This window comes from Lipophrys pholis (assembly GCF_963383615.2).
Source record: "Lipophrys pholis genome assembly, chromosome: 7".
NCBI lineage: Eukaryota > Metazoa > Chordata > Actinopteri > Blenniiformes > Blenniidae > Lipophrys > Lipophrys pholis.
Window position 1 is genome coordinate 12072263 of NC_137638.1, and position 20151 is coordinate 12092413.

General features: G+C 38.9%; 2 protein-coding genes across 3 annotated transcripts; one reads left to right on the forward strand and one right to left on the reverse strand.

Moving 5' to 3' along the window:
• On the forward strand, positions 1 to 6686 carry LOC308112258 (creatine kinase U-type, mitochondrial-like). 2 transcript variants are annotated; one of them, XM_080467650.1, is made up of 10 exons: positions 1 to 182; positions 2225 to 2389; positions 2873 to 3071; positions 3153 to 3248; positions 3354 to 3575; positions 3689 to 3774; positions 4572 to 4695; positions 4848 to 4982; positions 5086 to 5211; positions 5820 to 6686. In XM_080467650.1, the coding sequence occupies exons 2-10, from the start codon at positions 2247 to 2249 to the stop codon at positions 5934 to 5936; spliced, it is 1248 nt and encodes a 415-aa protein (XP_080323776.1). In that variant the 5' UTR covers positions 1 to 182; positions 2225 to 2246; the 3' UTR covers positions 5937 to 6686. The 2 variants fall into 2 exon arrangements, with proteins under 2 accessions (XP_080323776.1, XP_080323777.1); XM_080467651.1 differs by having other exon boundaries at positions 99 to 271; positions 5820 to 6433.
• Positions 6687 to 10890: 4204 nt separating this feature from the next.
• LOC308112694 (corticotropin-releasing factor-binding protein-like) lies at positions 10891 to 19227 on the reverse strand. Its single transcript, XM_080468408.1, has 7 exons — positions 19097 to 19227; positions 18917 to 19004; positions 17424 to 17581; positions 16193 to 16403; positions 14748 to 14902; positions 12237 to 12357; positions 10891 to 11626 (listed from the first exon to the last, which is right to left on the reverse strand). Exons 1-7 carry the CDS (start codon positions 19205 to 19207, stop codon positions 11472 to 11474), a joined length of 999 nt encoding a protein of 332 aa, XP_080324534.1. The 5' UTR covers positions 19208 to 19227; the 3' UTR covers positions 10891 to 11471.
• Positions 19228 to 20151: the final 924 nt, after the last annotated feature.

The window sequence follows — 20151 nt, forward strand, 5'->3', positions numbered from 1 at the left end:
AGACAAGCTGAGTGACAGGAGAAAGAGGATTTTCTGTCTGATGCCCATTGAGAAGCTAATCCCAAGCCACAGGCCCCATCCCTCTCTGATCCCATCCCACTTCTTCAGTCTGCTCTCACTTTGCGGAGCCTTTCAGGACACGACTGCAGGAACCTCACTGCTTCCACCTCAGTTATCCCACGGTGAGTGGTGGACTCTCCCCCGTAACCTCTCCTTTCTTTCAGCTTCTTACCTGTGTGTCCGTCCTGTTCACACAGACAGGCTCCTGTGGGTGAGTTTCACTGGCTGTTATGGTAGTCTGAGTTCTTAAAAATATCACAGATTCAAGTTTGTGTTTCATAGTGGGCCAAATTTAAAATAGGACAACGTTTGGATGAAAAATTTACACATAATGCTCATGAAGATTAATCATTTTGAATGCTTGAACCAAATGACTCCAGTGTGTCCATGAACTTGCTGAGCTTGTTGTGTTGTACCAGCTCCTCAGATAAATATTTAAAGCCTCTTGTGCAAAACAGCCTAAACAATACCCGTTGTTCACAAGAAATAGTCGTCTATCAGCAACTGTTCTGATCAATTATAATGTAAAGCACCTTTACACACTCCAAGAGGGATCAAAGAGTAAGTGTAGGTGCCTCCCCTCTTTACTTCTTGAGCTTATCATGTCTGATGGGAATCTTTTTAGAGAGACCTGTCATGGTTTAGCTCCATCTCCTGTCCTCAGTACGATTCTTACATCTGCACTCACAGTGAGAATCTGACATCTTTAACCAAACAGCTCAATTTTCTCTTCCTATTCCTCTCTCTTATTACTTTCCACTATTTATTTGACTCTTTGACTCCTCCTCACCACCCACCCACACAATGTGTCTGTTTGTCTTCCGGTCCATCTTGTGTAAGCTCAGCTGACCACCTCAGGATGTCAGAAAGCATCATGTGTTGTACGAAGCTGATGCCAACACTAAGCTGGCGCTTCAGCTTAACTTCACCAACTGCTACTATCAGCGCCGAGCGTGCGCGTGTGTGCATGTGGGCAATTTGTGCTTGTGTGGGTGTGTGAGATAGAGGATGGACGGGGTTAAAAACAGATTTGTTTCTGCAAGCTGGAACAGACACAGATTTTGCAACATGCTGCTGTAGAGATGAATGTTTCCTCAATCTCACTCTTTTCAGAAATAGAAGTTATCACTATTTAAAGAAATGTTTTGCAGGTCTAAATTTTATTATGTGATATGCATGAAGGCCTCATCTTGTCATCTGAGCTGGTGCTTGCAATCTGACCAATCAGAAGGCTACCTTCTGCTTCAGGCGTAATCTCATCACAGAGACTGCAGGCGTATCTGTTACTTAAGCATTTGATAGCTTAATGCAATTAGCAACGTGTGTGTACCACTGAAGATGTGTGTTAATGTAGAATTAAACTTTTGTAACTCTGAGCATATGTCTCTCAAGAGGGATATTCAAAGAAGATTAACCAACAGTACTTCTAGTTTCTCACATTTTAAACTCTACCATAGAAAGAAATGATTCTTGTTTCATCCCCTCAGAGAAATTATTTCTCTGCATTTAAGCATCCTTTTCATAGTCAACCTTAACTTCACATACTGGGAGTAGTTGACCGCTATGGTTCAAACCTCTAAGCGCCCCCTGCACCTAAGCCCCTGTTCCTGGGTGGGCAGTGAGGAAAAGATGGTCAAAATACTTTACAAGCATCTTCACAAACTCTCGAGGGTTAGATTTTCATCTCCTTGTATGCACGTTGATACATTTCTGCAGAGAAATACACACCAACTTAAACACACTGTGCACAGCTACAGCATGCAGTTTGTGATCCCTCTGCTGCGTCTGTGTGCCGTCTGGCTTCACAGTCTGATTGCCAATTATAAGCTTCCTCTGAATTCTTCCTATGACCTTTCGGCAGGATGTGGATAAAGTTCAGGCTACGTTAAACCAGAAGTGCATCGTGGAAGAACGTGATACAAATAAACATAAAAAACATGACCTGACATTTACAACACCACGGCAACGCCACAATCAACATTTCTCTTTATCAGTATGGATATAAATGATGCAAACACGCTCTGCTGTATCCCAAAATAGGACTTATGTTGTCAATGACTGTAACATGTATCTTTACTGTCCTGCACAGATTAAGTCAAAGGTTCCTACATTCACATGTTTGCTTTCTTTCTTTGCTTCTTCTTCTTCTTCTTTTTTTAACCAGGTAATACACAGACTGCGTAACCATGGCAAACTCTTTCACTCGCATGATGTCTGGCCGTAACACGGCAGTGTTGATGGCTGTGGGAGCTGGCACTCTGGCATCCGGATACCTCCTGAGTGACAGCGCTGCTGCTGCTGCTGAGCGAAGGAGGATGTATCCACCCAGGTACACGTGTATGAGTGCATTTACAACATTTTACTGGACTATAAGCAGCAGAGTGTGATGCATGCAACACTTAAACATTTACTGTTCTGAGGCTTTCATGTAGCAAATTGTTACTCATTTGCTTACGTCTGTATGTTTTTTTTTTTAGTTTTTTTTGCTTTTAACACGTCAACTTTTAAAATGTTCACTAAATGTCCACTTGTGAATTAATGTCTCCCCTCTTCCAGCAGGTCTCACAACAAAAATAGAATCAGAATTGTTCACGTCACCTCTCAATAGTCATAGCATGGCTGGTCAGTTTGTGTTTGTCTTAATTATTACTATACAGTAATTATTAGGAATGGCAACACCAACAAAACAGTTCCTGTTCATAGAGCGGCCAGCTGGTTAATGCAAACACAGTCATGTCAGCTGAAACAATGAACATTAAATAAACAAATATCTATTGTTGTAAACATAACTTTTTTTTCTAATTTTGCACAGCGCTGATTTCCCCGACCTGAGAAAGCACAACAACTGCATGGCAGTGGCCCTGACTCCATCCATGTATGCACATCTGAGGGACAAAGAAACACCCAACAACTGGACCATTGACCAGTGCATCCAGACTGGGGTGGATAACCCTGGCCACCCCTTCATTAAGACTGTGGGAATGGTAGCTGGAGATGAGGAGAGCTATGAAGTAAGACTGCATTTTCACACCAGGTGCTTTACATTCAGCCTCAGAAAATAAATAAATAAATAACTTTTCCTTTTCCGTCAGGTGTTTGCTGAGCTTTTTAATCCTGTGATCAAGGACAGACACAATGGCTATGACCCTCGCACAATGAAGCACCCAACTGACCTGGACTCTTCCAAGGTCACATCAAGGCCTCTCTTCACCACTTTTCACTTTTGCCTTTGACCAGGCACTGATTCTTGTATCCACTCTCAGTGTAGTTACCTGATGTTTACTTCTCCTCAGGTCACGTCTGGGATGTTTGATGAGCGCTACGTGCTGTCATCTCGTGTCCGCACCGGCCGCAGCATCCGAGGCCTGAGTCTTCCCCCAGCCTGCACGCGCTCTGAGCGCCGTGAGGTGGAGCGTGTGGTCGTGACAGCTCTCTCTGGCCTGAAAGGAGACCTGACTGGTCGCTACTACAGCCTGGGAGAGATGACTGACAGAGAGCAGCAGCAGCTGATCGATGTTAGTGCATGATGAGTCTTGCACACACTTTAAAAGACATTACTACTTATAATTTTGATTACCTTCGTCATCTGATGTGCTGTCATGCCTGTGTCCCTCCACTGCCCAACCAGGAGCATTTCCTGTTTGATAAACCAGTGTCACCTCTGCTCACTGCAGCTGGGATGGCCAGAGACTGGCCTGATGCTCGTGGCATCTGGTAAGACAAAAGGAGCCTGTAGATCTAGTCTAGATGGAGTAGTCCTCCTTATGTTGCTTAGGGAAATACTGTAGTCATATTGTCTGCAAATATATATATTTTAAATATAGAAGTTTACATGCACTTGTATTTGATTTATAGTAATACAATTGACTTTGTGGTTTAGTGGGAAAATAATTACAAACAAGAGAGGTACTCATCTATGAATGTCTCATTTCATGATGTTTGCCTTTTTTGGGAAACAAAATGAATCAGTTACAGATAAGTTGGGATCAGCACTAAATATCAGATGCCGTTAAACAACATCATCATACAGATATATTTGACAGAGAGATAAAGATTTTATAGCTGGATTAAAGTTGTTTAATTTTCTTTTTTTTGTAAGTCAATAAGAAGCTATAGCATATAAGTCACTGTGAAAATTGTTGAAAATGTTAATGTTGTACAGAAGTTTGTTTTGTTTTGACTCCTATGGGTGCAGTCCACTGATGACATTCTTTAGCTAGTCCTTTTAACTTCTTCAACCAAATATATTCGATCACTTAATATCTTGTTAGTGACTCTTTAGTTATACTTATCCCACTATTTGGCTGCATCAATCACATTTTATTCTGCTCCACAAAAAGAAGGCCTTTGCACTTCATTCTCTACCTCTATACAGCCAAATCTATGATCATTCTCTTTAGAAGTTCTCTTCCTTCAACCTGGTCACTATGTTTGGATGTCACTGAACCCGAATCCTCACAGGTTTGACCAATGAGCCAACATCTAAATTTAGACTTTATTCTGCTTCATAGGCACAATAATGAGAAGAACTTCTTGATCTGGATCAATGAGGAGGACCACACAAGAATCATCTCCATGGAGAAAGGAGGGAACATGAAGAGAGTGTTTGAAAGGTTCTGCAAAGGTCTCAAACAGGTGTGAAAGTCTCTTTTTCATCCATAAGCACGTATTTCCAAACAAGAATATAAAAACTATATATTAGAATTAATATCATAAAAAAAACCTAGGTCCCAATAAATCAGAAGTGAAAACAAAAACACAGCAAGTGTTCTTCTTGTAACTTGCAGGTGGAGCAGTTAATTCAGGAGCGAGGATGGGAGTTCATGTGGAACGAGAATCTGGGTTACATCCTCACCTGCCCCTCTAACCTGGGCACTGGGCTCAGGGCCGGGGTGCATATTCGTCTGCCCCTCCTCAACAGGGTAACGCAACAGTACTGCATCACACAGACATCATTTATTCATCCGGGTATAATGTCCTCATGCGTGAAAGTAATCAAGGATTTGTGTGGTGTGTACGGTCCAGGACCCTCGTTTCAAAAAAATCCTTGATAACCTCAGACTACAGAAGAGAGGCACAGGTGGTGTCGACACAGCCGCCACTGGAGACACTTTCGACATCTCTAACCTCGATCGTCTGGGCAAGTCAGAGGTAAACTTAGAAGGAATGAACACAAAAGCTGAAGCAAATAAAAAAAAGTCCAAATGAACAGCAGGCAAGAGAGACAGAGTCAGTTAGAGGAAGGCAGACTTCCGCACCGCAGCAGGTGTGGGCTGTGAATAACTGTATCCCCTGCTGCTCTTTAATCTGTAATCCAGGCAGGGATGTGCCAGTCAAGGTTAAAAGACTGCTGTTTTCTGAGCTGAGCCTTTCATGCACAGCTTCCTCACAGGCTGTGTACCATCAGGTGCTTGCAGTCAAATGCTATGAAAGGTCATAAATGTGTGAGGTCAGAACTATAGTGAGGTTTTTTAAGTCTGGCCAGAGGAGTCAGGATTTTTGTGATGGCCTCAGTTCAGTCTGAAAGAATAATCTCACAAGGCAGAGCAAAGGAGGAGAACTTTTATGTATTTACCTTCAGTTCCAAACTAATTAAACAATACTCATGAGCACATGTGACACCCAGTGGTGAACCAACCACTGTGAATGAGCTACAACCATTTTAAAGTCACAGTGAGACACAAGATCAAATCTGTGAAAATGTTGGGGGGGGGTTTCATTGAAGAAACAACATTGTAAATGCTATGATGTTTTCTCAGGTCGAGCTGGTGCAGTTAGTGATCGACGGTGTCAACTATCTAATTGAGTGTGAGAAGAGGCTGGAGAAGGGGCAGGATATCAAGATCCCCTCTCCCATCGCACAGTTCAGGAAGTGAACATCCTCACCTCAGCTTGTAATCGTGGCGTAGAGCAGGCCGTCCAACCACTGGTTGTTCAACTGTTGGTCTTACAATGTATTCATGGCCTATGCACAGTATATGTCACCTTATATACTTAAATACACAATAAATTCGTGACTTGTATATGAATTCTGAACACATTAAACTCATATGACAAACTGAGTTGTGTTTGTTTCTGGAGTGTCACAAGGTTTGGTGATGTTACAGATTTTGTACATGAATTTGACTCCAGTGCAGGACTTATAGTTAATATGGGATGCTTACATGTTATTTCAAATGTCTTTATTTACTTTGTCCTTCCACACCACTACATTTAAGAGGAATCATGTTTCTTTTTACACACTGTGATAAGACTGTTGCAACAAGACAAATAGTGTTGTTGTACCACATTTTTCCTTTTTCATACCATTTACACGCTTGGATGAGTAAACGGAGGGATTGTACATTGGACATAAAAGGATACTGCTGTGAGGAATTAGTGTTTGAATTATTTGTGTGAATAGTCCTTCTAAATCCTGCTGCTGAGAGAGTATTTCTGTGACGCTCTTCCTTTTCTAGCAGCAGATTAATGACGTATATCTATTAATGCTATTAGTGATCTACGCTGACGAGCTCAGAAACCGTGCGTATGGCTGTGTGTTTGTACAGAATTAATGATCCAATTATTACAGTTTGAATGAGGCTTGGATTTATTTGTTGAATACTAAAATTGGACTTTCGGAGCAGAGATACTTTGTTTAATTGGAGGGTTTCTACCATAGATGATAGATAGATAGATAGATAGATAGATAGATAGATAGATAGATAGATAGATAGATAGATAGATAGATAGATAGATGGATGGATGGATGGATGGATGGATGGATGGATGGATGGATGGATGGATGGATGGATAGATAGATAGATAGATAGATAGATAGATAGATAGATAGATAGATAGATAGATAGATAGATAGATAGATAGATAGATAGATAGATAGATAGATAGATAGATAGATAGATAGATAGATAGATAGATGGAATATAAAATATGTAGGTGATACTATTATTAAAGACCCATGTACCAATATAAACTGCTGCAAAAAGTAAATGATTCGCCCTTAAATAATAATGCATTTTGCACATTTGCTTATAAACACTGCCACAAATATTAAGAATTTTACAAGACAGCATGGAGGACACCATGTGTGTAATTTCAAAAACTACACAGGAGAGGGCAGCATAGGGAAAACTTTACTGACAACTCAAACTATTAGTGAAGTCGTGCGCGCGACAGTGTGCAAAAGAGGTCAGAGTCATTTGAAGGTGGAAGTGCTATTTGTGAGTGGTTTCACACACACACACACACACACACACACACACACACACACACACACACACACACACACACACACACACACACACACACACACACACACACACACACACACACACACACACACACACACACACACACACACACACACACACACAGTAACCACCGACCAATTAAAGCAGGCATGAGCAAAACAGATTATTTTCAGGGCAGCATTAAATTCATTCTCACACTCAGAGAGCCAAATTGTGTGACCAAGCACATCCCCCACAAGAATTTTTATGAGAATTAAAGAACTAACTGTGTCTCTATTATCAAACAAATACGAATAGATTTCATATAGGTTTTACCTTAAAACAAACAGTTATGCATTAGTTTGAAATCATTTCACTTTAAAAATTGGCTCACAGACTTAAGTTTTCTTTTAAGTAATATGTGTGATGTTTTGACTATGAACAAATAACGTCTATTTTTTATTTTCTTGCTGTTGTATTCTATTGATAATCAGAGAGAGTACAGTTGAGAATGACAAAATGGTATAACATACTTGCATAAAAACTCACAGGTACCTTTTTCCAGGTTTAGAATACAAATCCAGTAAGAGGTCACAGAAAATCTAGTGTGGCTGTTTGAGGACAGTTCAGAAAATGAAGTGAATTTTTGGGAACACACTAAATGTGTCATTGGTTCACGTCCAGGCCGGGCCTTTCTCTGTGGAGTTTGTATGTTCTCCATGTGAGTGTGTGGCCTTTCTCCAGGTACTCCACTTTCCTCTTTCTTTACCGAGTGATGGACTGGCAACCTGTCCAGTTAGAATCTTTGTGAAAGCAGTGTAAAAGATGAATAGATAGACAATCATCAAACCATTTCTTTTAAATGTTCAGAAACCATCATGCACACACATTGCAAAGTCAGCACGAAAAAACCCCAACTAAATATTTGAACCCTACACCTCACAATTAAAAATAACATCTATATTTCATTCCTAGTTTATTGTTATATTTGTTTATTGCTTTTGACAAAGCAATTAAAGTTGATGCAAAAATAAATAAATAAATCACTTTTTGAGAAAAACAATTCCAATACAGGATTTCTAACAGCAGTACTTGCATTTGCAATTGATTGATATTAAAGCAATATAACTGTAGTGGTTCTTGACTACAAATAAGTTACTGCAGATTTACAGAGGAAAATATATCACCTCTACTTCAGTACAAAACTATTTATATAATACTTCTCAGCAATTAATGAGGCAACTACTTTTGCCATCACATGCAACATGCTGAGCAGCAGTAAATGCAAAAAATATCTGTAAGACTATTTCACTTAAAATGGGAATTCTGTGTGAATGTGTTTCTATTTCTGTAGTGTAGAATTGTTTGTTTGGCCGATGATCATTGCTCATGATAAATCAGTTCACCAATCAAGCTTCATGGAATTCGTCCATATAATCTTTGCATATTCTTCATGGCACAACCTGACTCGAACAGCCACAACAAAAGAAGACAGCAACACTTAATTCAACAATCTAAATCAACTTTTTTTTGTTTCTTAGGACACTCGGGAACAAAGCATGTGAAAAGTAAAAAAAAATTATTAAGACAAGTAAATGTTTTCTCCACAGTGACTCACTCACTGCATGCAAGTCTGCATTAGGGATTTTAACCCAGTGGTAAATAACAATAGGTTTCTGTTTGTTTACTGATTACTTTCGCTGACTGATTTGAAAAATGCAGGCAAAGCATTCACCTGTGGTATTTTATGTCATAGTTTAAAAAAAAAAAAAAAAAAGTGATTAACTTCACTGTAATGTTCTAACAAATATTATTTTACCACATTTGAGGAGAAGATGGCCCAAGTTGTCACATTTTTCAGCTTCTTCAACAAAAGGACTGATGTTTAAAAAGGCTGCGATAAAAAGGACACACAATTAGTTTTTTCTGAGTGAGAATTGATACTGTTGAAAAAACTACAAATCCATCCATTTTCTCTTATCTTCCATCCATCCATTTCAAGGTTGCAGTCTGACGACTGTCACCCAGATCACATAGCACCAATTAAGAACCTTCCTGCAGGTGGTGAGCCCACGGGAAGGTGGTGTCCAGTGTGGGACACGAACCCACTACCTAGAGTTGTAAGTCTCATGCTCTACCAACTGAGCTGGCCAGGGACAAAACTACAAATGATTTCAGGTTATTATATGATGGAGATCAACTCTTCAATGATAAATAGCGAAGGGCTAAAAGAAGGATGTAGATTAATTGTAAAAGTGTTTGATTCAGCAATGAATTCATGGTCCAGTCCAGTGTGAATAATACCTTGAATAAGCATATTTTCCTCATTCTAATAGTGAATTACTCAAATGTGTCTCCTTCTGTACAGGAACACATTTGATCTCTAAGGACTTATGACCTCTTTTGGCCTCAACAAGTGACAAACTAATTTCCAGTCCACCATCACAGACCATTATAAATACACTTCTGAGAATTAAGGATTGCAATGCCAAGTGCAAAGAAACAAAGAGTCAGAGTCGGTTTCTCTAAAGTGTGTTTCATTCTCTAATGAAGACTGAAAATTACAACACATCGAGCGAAAAAAGACATCCGCTGCTTAATTGAATCATCACGGACGAGCAGGTTCAGGATTAATTCCACGTAGGGAGAATATCAAAAGCGAGCCAGTCAGGAGGATGTCACGAGGAATAAGAGCACTGAGGCTTGTGGGATAATCCCATTAGGAGCTGCACATTCATTCAAACTGAGGATCCACAGCTGTACAGCGTGTGAGAGATTAGGGTTAAATAGTTGGCCATGGAGGTAGATAGCAAACAAATCTGGGATCTCACATTTTTACCACATTGTTGTTAGTGTTGATCAACCACTATGAAATTTAGATCAGTTTGTCTGTGGAACTAATTGGATTAAATAAAAAAAGAGAAATGCATGAGTCACTCTGCTTAATACTGATTGCCAAGCACACTGTGGAGGATACATATAGTATATGTTTCAGATGTACTTTTGCACCCATGTATGATTGCAGGATTTATCAATGACGTATTCTCAACACACTGCGAGGATTTACTCTAAATTTAGATTCAGTTCTTGTTGTCAGATATGTATTTGTTTGTGCATGAGAATCGAGAGTATTAGGTTAACATGGAGGAATTAATACATCTTCGCATCTGCAACAAAAATAAACAAAAATGGAAGTGAAGTGTATTTATGTCAATGTTGATTCTGCATAATTTGTTTTGCCGATATAATAAATTCATTTTCTTACCATGTTAGCATTTTATATTTCATGGTTTTTGCAATTACTTTTACTGATATTTTATCATAAATAAAAGTAACAACTGTTTTGAATATGTCAGTGCTGATGAGTCAAATGTTACCAAAACCATTAGAATCCAATGTCAGGGCTGCATTTCTAAAACGGATTAATATTCCCCTCTTGGTTTTACATGTCACTGCAATTCATTCAAAAGTTATTCAGATAGTTCGGACCAAAGTAGCCTTGCAACTGAATCAAAACCATCACAACAAATTTTTCAAGAAACCCTGTAGGCATGTAAATTTCAAACAGCTTTCCTAAAAACAAACACATAAGATGCATAGTCACAAAAGTACATCGCTTATTTTATTAATGGCTTAACTAGAATGAAAAACAGTCCCTTTTCTCACATTTGAAGCCGATGATAGTTATGTGGTTGAGGAGGGAGATGAATTCTCATTTATAAACATACCAGTTAATCAACTTGCAGTTTTATAAATAAAAATAGAAACCTCAGAAAGCCAAGTGACTCACAAAAGCTGCTCATTAAATGTGCTTTATCATGCAAGTCATGTTTATTTTCAAATAATCAAGGCAACATAAAGAGAAGAGGCAGTGGGGGCAGTTAAAGAATAACTCCCATAAACAGATACTAGAAACCAATGTTCTTGCCAAGGAATACAGTGTATCACAGATTTTCATGTCAGACTACAAAAAGAAAACAAATACATTAACTACCATCCATAAATCTGACATTTAAAAGAAAGTAATAAATATACTATGATCACAGCTAAAATAATTAGGCCACTGAATAAAGTATTTGGCAAACACAAGATAAAATACTGATGGTATTTGTTAAATAAAACATTATTTTTTACAGAGAGAAGTGTGTGTGTGTGTGTGTGTGTCTATGTGTGTGTGACGTTTCATTCTACAGTGCAGATGTTATCCAGGCTGTTCTCTTGGGTTTTGGGAAGCTCGTTGTTCTCCAGTAGTCGATACTGGAAGGAAACGCGGTTGACATAGTTCCCACTGGACACCAGCCTCACCACCGAGTTATCGCAACCAATCTTCATCTGGGCTGAAAGGCCAGAGAGAAAACACACACACATTACCCCCAAAACGCTTCAAGCATACTTGTCTCCATCCAGCTCTTTGCAGTCTTACAATGGCATGTATGCTGCACTAATGTTTCTGTTTACTCATAATAAATAACCCTCTTCTTTATTCTCTGCATCTGATTTGCACTAATGAACTGAGACAGTAGTACATCATTGGAAGTTGTATGACATAGTGCAGTGGATCTTTCTGTTCAGAACAATGAGATACAACATTTAGGATTGTGCTCACTGTGAAGTTAATAAGTCTGATTTAGCATATGAAACAGTGTGCAGCCACTGACAGAGTCATGTGAAAAGATGTTTTACTGGTGGTTCTGTGATATTTAAATCAAATTGAAACATATTTTCTGGTAGTTTCACTATGTAAAATCTATGTAAAGCAACAACTGTAAAGGTGTAAATTGTAGACATTATAATCATAATTTCTGCACCGTTCTGATGAGTTGACCCTGCTGCAGCAGCTCCCTGCTGAACTGCATGAAGGGTAACATTTCAATGTTTTGATATCATAAAAATGAAAATAGAAAACAGATTCACAGTGGAGGTAAAGTGCATGGAGGCTGAACTCACCGAGCCCACTGGTGGAGAAACAGAGGTCAGCTACGGGGAACATCTTAGAAGTGTCCAAACTGTTCCCTCCCAGCAGCCCCACATAGTCACCTGAACCCGAACAGCCAGACCAGCCCTCCTTCTGTGACAAACAAGATTCACACGTTGAAGGATGTGCTGTTGGAAAATATTTGTTATCAGAGCCATTTAATTTGGTTTTGTTTCATTGAGATTGTGAGTGGTCCGTCTGAGTCGTTTCAGCCTGTGTTGGGTCAGCTGATATATGGGATGTTTTCATTCTGATGATTGAATGGTACAATTAATATCTATATAATGGTGTGTTTAAGATTGTTTGCATGACGTTTTTCTGTCACTGTGCTTCATGCTCCCTGTCTGGGGTCCTGCCCTTGCCCATAGTTAGGTAGGATTAGCTCCAGTCAATGGCTATTGGCTACCCTGAATATATATGATATAAGCGGTATAAAAGGATGCAAAATGATTAGTATCATGCTATTTATCCGTAACCAAAGAACATGGATCCACTCGGTGCTGACTTAAAGAAACCAAATGTGTTTCACGGGACATGTATATCTTTCACATCCTCTCTGGGGTTCATTTAAAAATTCACCAAAAATGTAGGGGTATTGCAATTTTGCACTTCAGTGTCAGTCTCTGAAAAAGTTCCTGGAGAGGTCATAGCTCACACAGACACACAAAAACATAAAACCAAAGACAAAAGTAAAAAATGTTGTTTATTAAACTGGTGTTGTTCTGGGACTCCTCTTTCATTGTCACGTGTCTTGTCCAAGCTGAATTGTATTTTGAATAAAAGAGTTATTCACAGTTATTGAAAATGAAGAGTTAATCTTCATTTTGATTCCATACACAGAGGAAACATTATTTCAATTAGTATTCTGAGATAATTAAGTTACTTGGACACTACAGATTGTGAAAGAGGCATAACAAAGTATGTGGAGTAGCTTCTGAGAAGCCGAACTCTGCTTTAGTTACAAAGGAGTATTATTTAGTTAATAATGTTCTATAAATAAAGGAAGCATGCTCTGACTGTTTTACAATTATTAGCCATCATTAAGTAAATTTCAAATATCATATAAGTATTTTGAAGACAGAACAAGTGTCCTCTTTTTGGGTAATAATCCTATCCTAGCTGTTTTCTTTCTTTCTTTCTTTTTTAAAATTATATCATACTATATGAATCTCCTTGGGGATAAAGAGCAGAAAGAATCAACCAAACCAACAACAGATAATTATTAGGATATTTTGATGATATAGTAATAATATTGAGAGACAATCAATACTTTCCATGTTTTGTCACATATTATGTCTAAATAGGCTGTGTGTGCGTGCAGGCACGTTACTGATGAAAACAGAATTGTACAAACATCTATAAGACGGTCTTCCAAACAAATCATTGAGTTAGGGCGAACTATCTATTTCAATGATGAATGATGAAGAGTTCATTGCCAATATCCTATAATGCATCATGAAGCTTGAAAACACATGATACATGCCTTATGGATCACACGTTATATGGTAAAACAGTGGGACTGAAACTATGTGGTTATAGATTTAGTCTGACATCATATAATTCACACTTGTTTACTGTCATGCCAAGACTTATATAAGACTGCTGGCATCTTTTTATGACACTATCTTAAAAATAAATAATATCTGTAGCCAGAACACGGTAAGCTTACTTTGGAGGAATATGAATGGAGACGACTGGCTCATGCCAAAAGCACAGGTTGTAATTTTCTACACTAAACAATCTCCATGGATTGCAGGAAAGATACACTGCATTTAATTCTTTATACAGAGTTCAATCTTCTTATATTTAGACTGATTCACTATTTTCAGTGTTTATATGAATAAAGTAACTAGTCTAGCTATATCTTGGATACATAATTAAGCTGTGCTTTATTTTCAACACTGGAGAAATAAAATTAAATCTTACAGAAAAAAAATATATCTGGCGACATATATTCACCAAAAACTGCATATATATATATATACATCATGGAAATATCTAAAATAAGACAGTAAAATCTGTTTATATTAATGACAAATCTGTGTCCTATGTTTGTTACTCCGCAAAAACTGTCAGGATGCCCTTTGAGTCAAATGGGTGTTGTATTTACTAATCTGTGTTATGAAAGTTGAAATACAGCATCTAAAATATGCAGAAAGCCTCATTCAGCAGTAAAAAACAGATTCTGAAAAACCACCATTTTGTTCCATTAAAGTTAGTGACGCTACTCAAGGCAGTTATCGCTGCAGAGGCAGGCATCAGCTGGTGATGCTCAGCTTTACAGAATTAACCTTTTCTCTACTCTTTGCATGCAGAAATAAGGCTCAGATAGTAAACATTTGGCTGTCAGGTGTGTTTAGTCACTATAACTAGAAGATCCATTTGTGTTAATGTAAGAAAGTCTACCCACAGTGCTGCTCGGACTTGTTATCTTGTCTCTGTCTCACTGTGTCCACCTCACTGTATCTGTCTCTACCTATTACCTTTGGACTGATCTTGTTGCTTTTGGCCTGCCCCAGGCTGAGCTCTGTCAGCCGGATCTCCACGGGGTAGATGATTGAGAAGCTGCAGTTCCTGCGCTGATGCGGTATCACCATGGTGAAGCTGCCCTCTGGACTCTGAGACATGATGTTACATGCTTTTCACACAAACACGCAGACACAAAGAGAAAAGAGAGGAGGTTTCAAATTAGTCCCCAAATCACCTGAGAAACTCATCACTGATGCCTCAGGATGCAAATTTGACAAAATCAAGGGTGACGGGGACACAGTTAAGACTGAGCATGAAAATACAATTTCACCTTTGTTAAAAAAACAGATCAACAAATAATTGGCATTGATATCAACATGACAGGCGAGAAAGGCACCAGCAGGTGTGGGAACACTTCACTTCAGCAGGCATGTTCACTCATAAGCATTTCTGTGATGCAGTAACTGGACCAATCATCACAGAAAAGAAGAGTTACAATAAGCCAAAGGATTTGGTGGTGGTGGGGTAAAACACAAGAAGAATGTGAAACTATTATTACTGTGTTAGCAATATGTTTGTTAATTCATTGAAACTTGCATTTTTGGTATTTATATCTTAAAAATCATTTTTGTTCCAAACCATATTTATTACTGTTATGACGATTGCAGACTGTATATTAAGTTTTAACATTATTTATATAAGTAACTAGCACAAGAATATGTAAGCTTTTTATTGACAATCAATCCCAATGGGTGTTAATAGTGTCATATGATAATATGAAACAATTAAAGTTACTTTTTTACAGTGAGACAAAGCGTCAGTGTTGGGGAGTCTATACAGACTGTCACAATCTGTTAAGATAAGGTGACCTCCTTTGGTTGAGAAGACCCAGCACAAGCTGACATTTGCTCCTGTTGGAAATCTCCAGTTTTCCCATAGCGTCAGAGGAACGTACGACTGGGATCAGATTTCAATAAAACGTCAGTATTGTGGACGGCAGCTGTTAATCGTGAATATATAAGTAAAACCTCACACACTGGCCTGAGATTTATGCTGTTTACCTCCCGATAATCCCTTCAACCTCCTGTTCTCCGTCAGCTCCCTTTATTGTCGCTCAGCAGCGTGTTTCCAGACGTGATTGTTATGTTTCTTGACACAGTGTTAACACCGTGTTTGTCAAGCAGCTGGAAAACAGGTGCATCCCTCTCATTCAATCTCTCCATGTCGCTCTCGGCCTTGATTAATGCTTGACCGAGCACAAATGTCTGGGACACACTTGCGTGCACACCACTGAGCAGCATGAGTTCAATCTATATAAGCCAGCATGAATCTGGCTTAGATAGCAAGACCTTGGACGTAACTTGTATTTTGTTATGATGCTACCTCTTGCTGTTCAGACTTTGGATTTTGTTGTTGCTTTAGATTGTGCTTTTGGATCTTCAGACTTAAATTGACTCACGGAAAGGGTTTTGAAGTTTTCTGACGGTGAGGCTGAAGCCACTGTCGGGGCTGTGAATACTGAAGAAGATCATGGCCACGTTCTGAGAGGATCGGCTGGTGACTGCAGGCGCCATGGATGAGCAGTAGTCTGTGTAACGCTGGTGAACAGGGAGAAGGTGGTCCTGGATACTGGGGAACTTCTCTCCCTTCAGAACCCAGCCATCAAACATCTACAGAAGGAACATGTGATATGAAATGAAGGCAATATGACTTGTGGAAATGTGTGTGAGAATTACATTTTTTGTAGTAAAAATACTATGAAACTAAATTAAATGAACAGTAATGCTTATTTGCTATAGTTACGTCATTGTTATCAATATGTTACTTCTGTTGTAACTGAAATTCTATTCTATTCTATTCTATTCACAAGCAAATTATTAAATATGGGATTAAAGAAAAGAGAACATTTTAATTCAATAAATCATTGAACTCAGTAAAATTGATACGAATGACTGCTTTAGTCCTTTTTTGTTTTGTTTTGCTTTGAGTTTTTTCAGAAAATGGTTTGCCTGTTCAGACAAACTTAACGAAAGGCAACACTGTTTAACCTCAGCTGTCCTGTCTAATGGTTTTATTCCACTGTGATTATTCAGCAGCCTCTACACTGCTGTGTGGTGAATCATATTTAATTACAAACATAATCCAACATGATTTTTATTCTATAAATAATCATAAAGTCTCATTTAAATAAATCTGTATTGAAAATAATGAGCTCTGCTGTTGTGTTGGATTTTGCCTTGTTTTGGCTGAAATCCCCTCATGTGTGCAGGTCACATTGAGGCTACGATTGTTTCTGTTTTGACCTGACCTGTGACCCAGAGCAGGTTACAACATCTCTAACATCCCCAGTCTTTCCCTCTGCCATGCCTTCATCCACTTTAGCCCACATGAACGGAAACGGCAATGAGACTGGAAGGCTTGGCTTCAGAACTAAAGGCTCCTCTTCCCACACTTGCTCTGGGTGATGTGACCAATGCAGAGAGAATGTAGTGTGGTTTTTGGCCCTCAAACACCGCTTTAACCTTGTTTGGCATAATTTTAATCAAACTGAAGAGGATGAAATGGCAAAGCCTTGAACTTCCTGTCCTACACTTTTAGTGGGGGCCGGAGATGAATGGGAGTTCTCAATTTTTTATTATTTTTTTGGGTGGGGGTTGGGGGTGGTGGGGTGAGGTGGTGAGAAAGCCAACCTTGATGAAGTCTCCAGCGCTGCAGTCGATGTTGACATCAGACAGCTCCAGACTGATGACTTCGTCGGGCTCGGCGATGATGAAAGCAGCACAAGCCAGCTGCGGCCGAGAAGCCACGAAGGTGAAAGAGCCAGCCATGGCCAGCATGTCCAAGCATCCTACGAATTACATATTCATCCATTCAAAAGACAGCATGCAGATTTATCTTCATTTCCTGAGAATTCACTCTGACCCTGACCGTATCTACTCCACCCTGACTTTACTCAAAACGTTTATGTTTTGACGAGCCATACAGTTTACAGCATCAAGGCTTGCTTCCTGTTTCCTACATTGTAAATGCATTGATAGATCACATCATAGGCGATCTAAGCGCCCTTCACCCTCCGCCCTCCGCAATTGAACAAATACTCCCCTGCTCGACTTAAATGTGCATTTAAAGCAAGCAACAAAGGTTTTTACCCTGCTAAAATTACACTGAATCTTAGTTAAATCTTTAGCTGGAGTTCTTCAAAGCATGAGAGGACGAGCCCCCTCAAAGCCCCTTGCAGACTCATGCTGCATATGCTCTATGGTAATCATTGGTTGAATGTGAGATTTTAACTGTTAACAGCTGATAGGTTCCATGAACATTAAGAAAATAACTCCTCTCATGCTAGTTACAGACTAGTAGGTACTTTTTAATTGAAATATGCAGAGTCTGCAACTGTTGCAACTGTTACACTGTTCTAAAGCTTATTTTGCCATTCTAATAAAGTGTTGGTGTTCTGCAGTACTTCCAGCTGTGGGTAATAATCTGTCTACAATGTTTGGTTATATCTCCTCTTTCTTGAATCTCACCAACACATCAAAACGTGCAACACGTTCCAACTTTGGGGTACAGCAACTTCTAATCCTTTTTACAGCTCGAGATTACTACCTGCAACCCTAAACAAGAGGAACCAATTAACTCAACAAATATTAACAATTAATATTCAACCTACACTGCACATGAACATAACACAACAAATAATATACATCTTATTACAAATGGCATTAATAATAATGATTCAATTGTGCGGAGAAAATGTCACTGTGTAAAAATGAATGTCCAGCATGTCACGAATCATACAAACTACAGTGACTTATTCATCATCTGAAGCGGCTCCTGCAGACTTTTCTTTATTCCTGAAGCCCCAACTTCACCCTGACCATAACCTCTGCATTCATCACCATTCCTCTAAGCCAAAGTAACATCACATGAAATCCAAATATCTTCGCACAGACTTATATTTGTTTAAATGTACATGTACAGTTTTATTCTACTGAAAACGCCACAGATCTTAGATATTCTTAGAATTTTAACCTTAATGTCAGGCGCATAAATGCACGAATGGATTTGTCCCTAATGCATGGATAGTGGTGCACAATGAGCCTTGCCCATGTTACAGTACATGTTTTAAACTAATAATCAAGAAGAATTTTGAATGAATACATCATTAAAGAGGAACTCTTACTGAGAGGTCGACGGAATATGAAATCCTCTGACTCTCTTTTCTGGGCCAAACTGAGCAAAGAATATAATCCATCTGAAGCATCATTGTCCTGAGAAAAAACATGAAACGTGTCAAATAATGTGTATAACCTGAGCAATAACTCCACTTTTCTTGTTTGGAACTGTGAAGACTGGATCCTACCTCAATGTATCGACTGAGCCCCATCCGGGATGAGAGGGAGATGAGGAAGAGGAAGAGCTGGGCGCGCAGAGCCATGGACATGCTGGAGTGCGTCTCTCTCCGGAGGAGCATTTCCTGAAGCTGAGGAGGGAATAACTGAGCTGCATGGGAGCTGCCAGCTTTTATAGCAGACTGACAGGCAGGCAGGCCTACATCAGAGGATCACCTCACCACACATAGCCGCTCAAGTGTGAATAAAACTGTCTTTCAGGACTGGAGTAGGACATTTAAAGATGCTTAGTGGCGTATAAAGAAAGAATAATTGGCCAATGACTTGTTTAAGATTAATGCCATTAATAGTCATCCTGTAGTGCCAAACGTTATAAATATGCTGTATACCAAATCAATAATTTTAATCTGACTTTGCTCTCAACTTATAAAGATGAGGGTTTTTTCCACATAAATATATGTATGGGTCAATAGTGGCTTGCTTTAGTGTCATTATTATAATTTATTTACAATTGGGAGATGACCAACTGAAGATGAATAATTTGTGCCAGAAACAAAGAGACAAAGACTTCCAACAATGTGACACTGTATCTTTGTTTTCAATGGAGTGATCATCCTGAACAATCTGAATCTCCAGAACTTAAAACAGGAATCTGAGATCCTACAACCCAATTATGAATCCATTCATTTAAAATGCCCATGCAAAGGGATGGTGAAAAACCTAGAAACTACTAAAGGAATATATTTGAATTGAGATCTATTTTGTATGAACACTTTCCATAATGAAATTGAGGAGGTTCTTCAAAAATCCCATTTTGGTCAAAATAATTGATGGATATTACAATTTGTGTGTGTTTGATAAACCACACGCAAATCAGAAAGGTTAGAATCTTTTGTCAAATGACATCTAAGAGATATGCAATATGTACAATACAATTTAGTCTACACATTTTGGCTACTGGAACATTGAATTAGTATATAAAAATGCGAAAAACACAATAATATTATTATGATACTTTGGCTGATTCAACAGCAAACATAACATAACAGCCAACAAAGCCGCACAA

Bases quoted from the DNA above. Each gene is read 5' to 3' on its own strand.
- LOC308112258 (XM_080467650.1), top strand. From the start codon at position 2,247: ATGGCAAACTCTTTCACTCGCATGATGTCTGGCCGTAACACGGCAGTG. The intron at 3,249-3,353 runs GTCACATCAAGG...ACTTCTCCTCAG, and splicing joins CTGACCTGGACTCTTCCAAG to GTCACGTCTGGGATGTTTGA. The intron at 5,212-5,819 runs GTAAACTTAGAA...ATGTTTTCTCAG, and splicing joins ATCGTCTGGGCAAGTCAGAG to GTCGAGCTGGTGCAGTTAGT.
- LOC308112694 (XM_080468408.1), bottom strand. From the start codon at position 19,207: ATGCTCCTCCGGAGAGAGACGCACTCCAGCATGTCCATGGCTCTGCGC. The intron at 19,005-19,096 runs GTAGGATCCAGT...GTTTTTTCTCAG, and splicing joins GGCTCAGTCGATACATTGAG to GACAATGATGCTTCAGATGG. The intron at 12,358-14,747 runs GTAATAGGTAGA...TGTTTGTCACAG, and splicing joins GCAACAAGATCAGTCCAAAG to AAGGAGGGCTGGTCTGGCTG.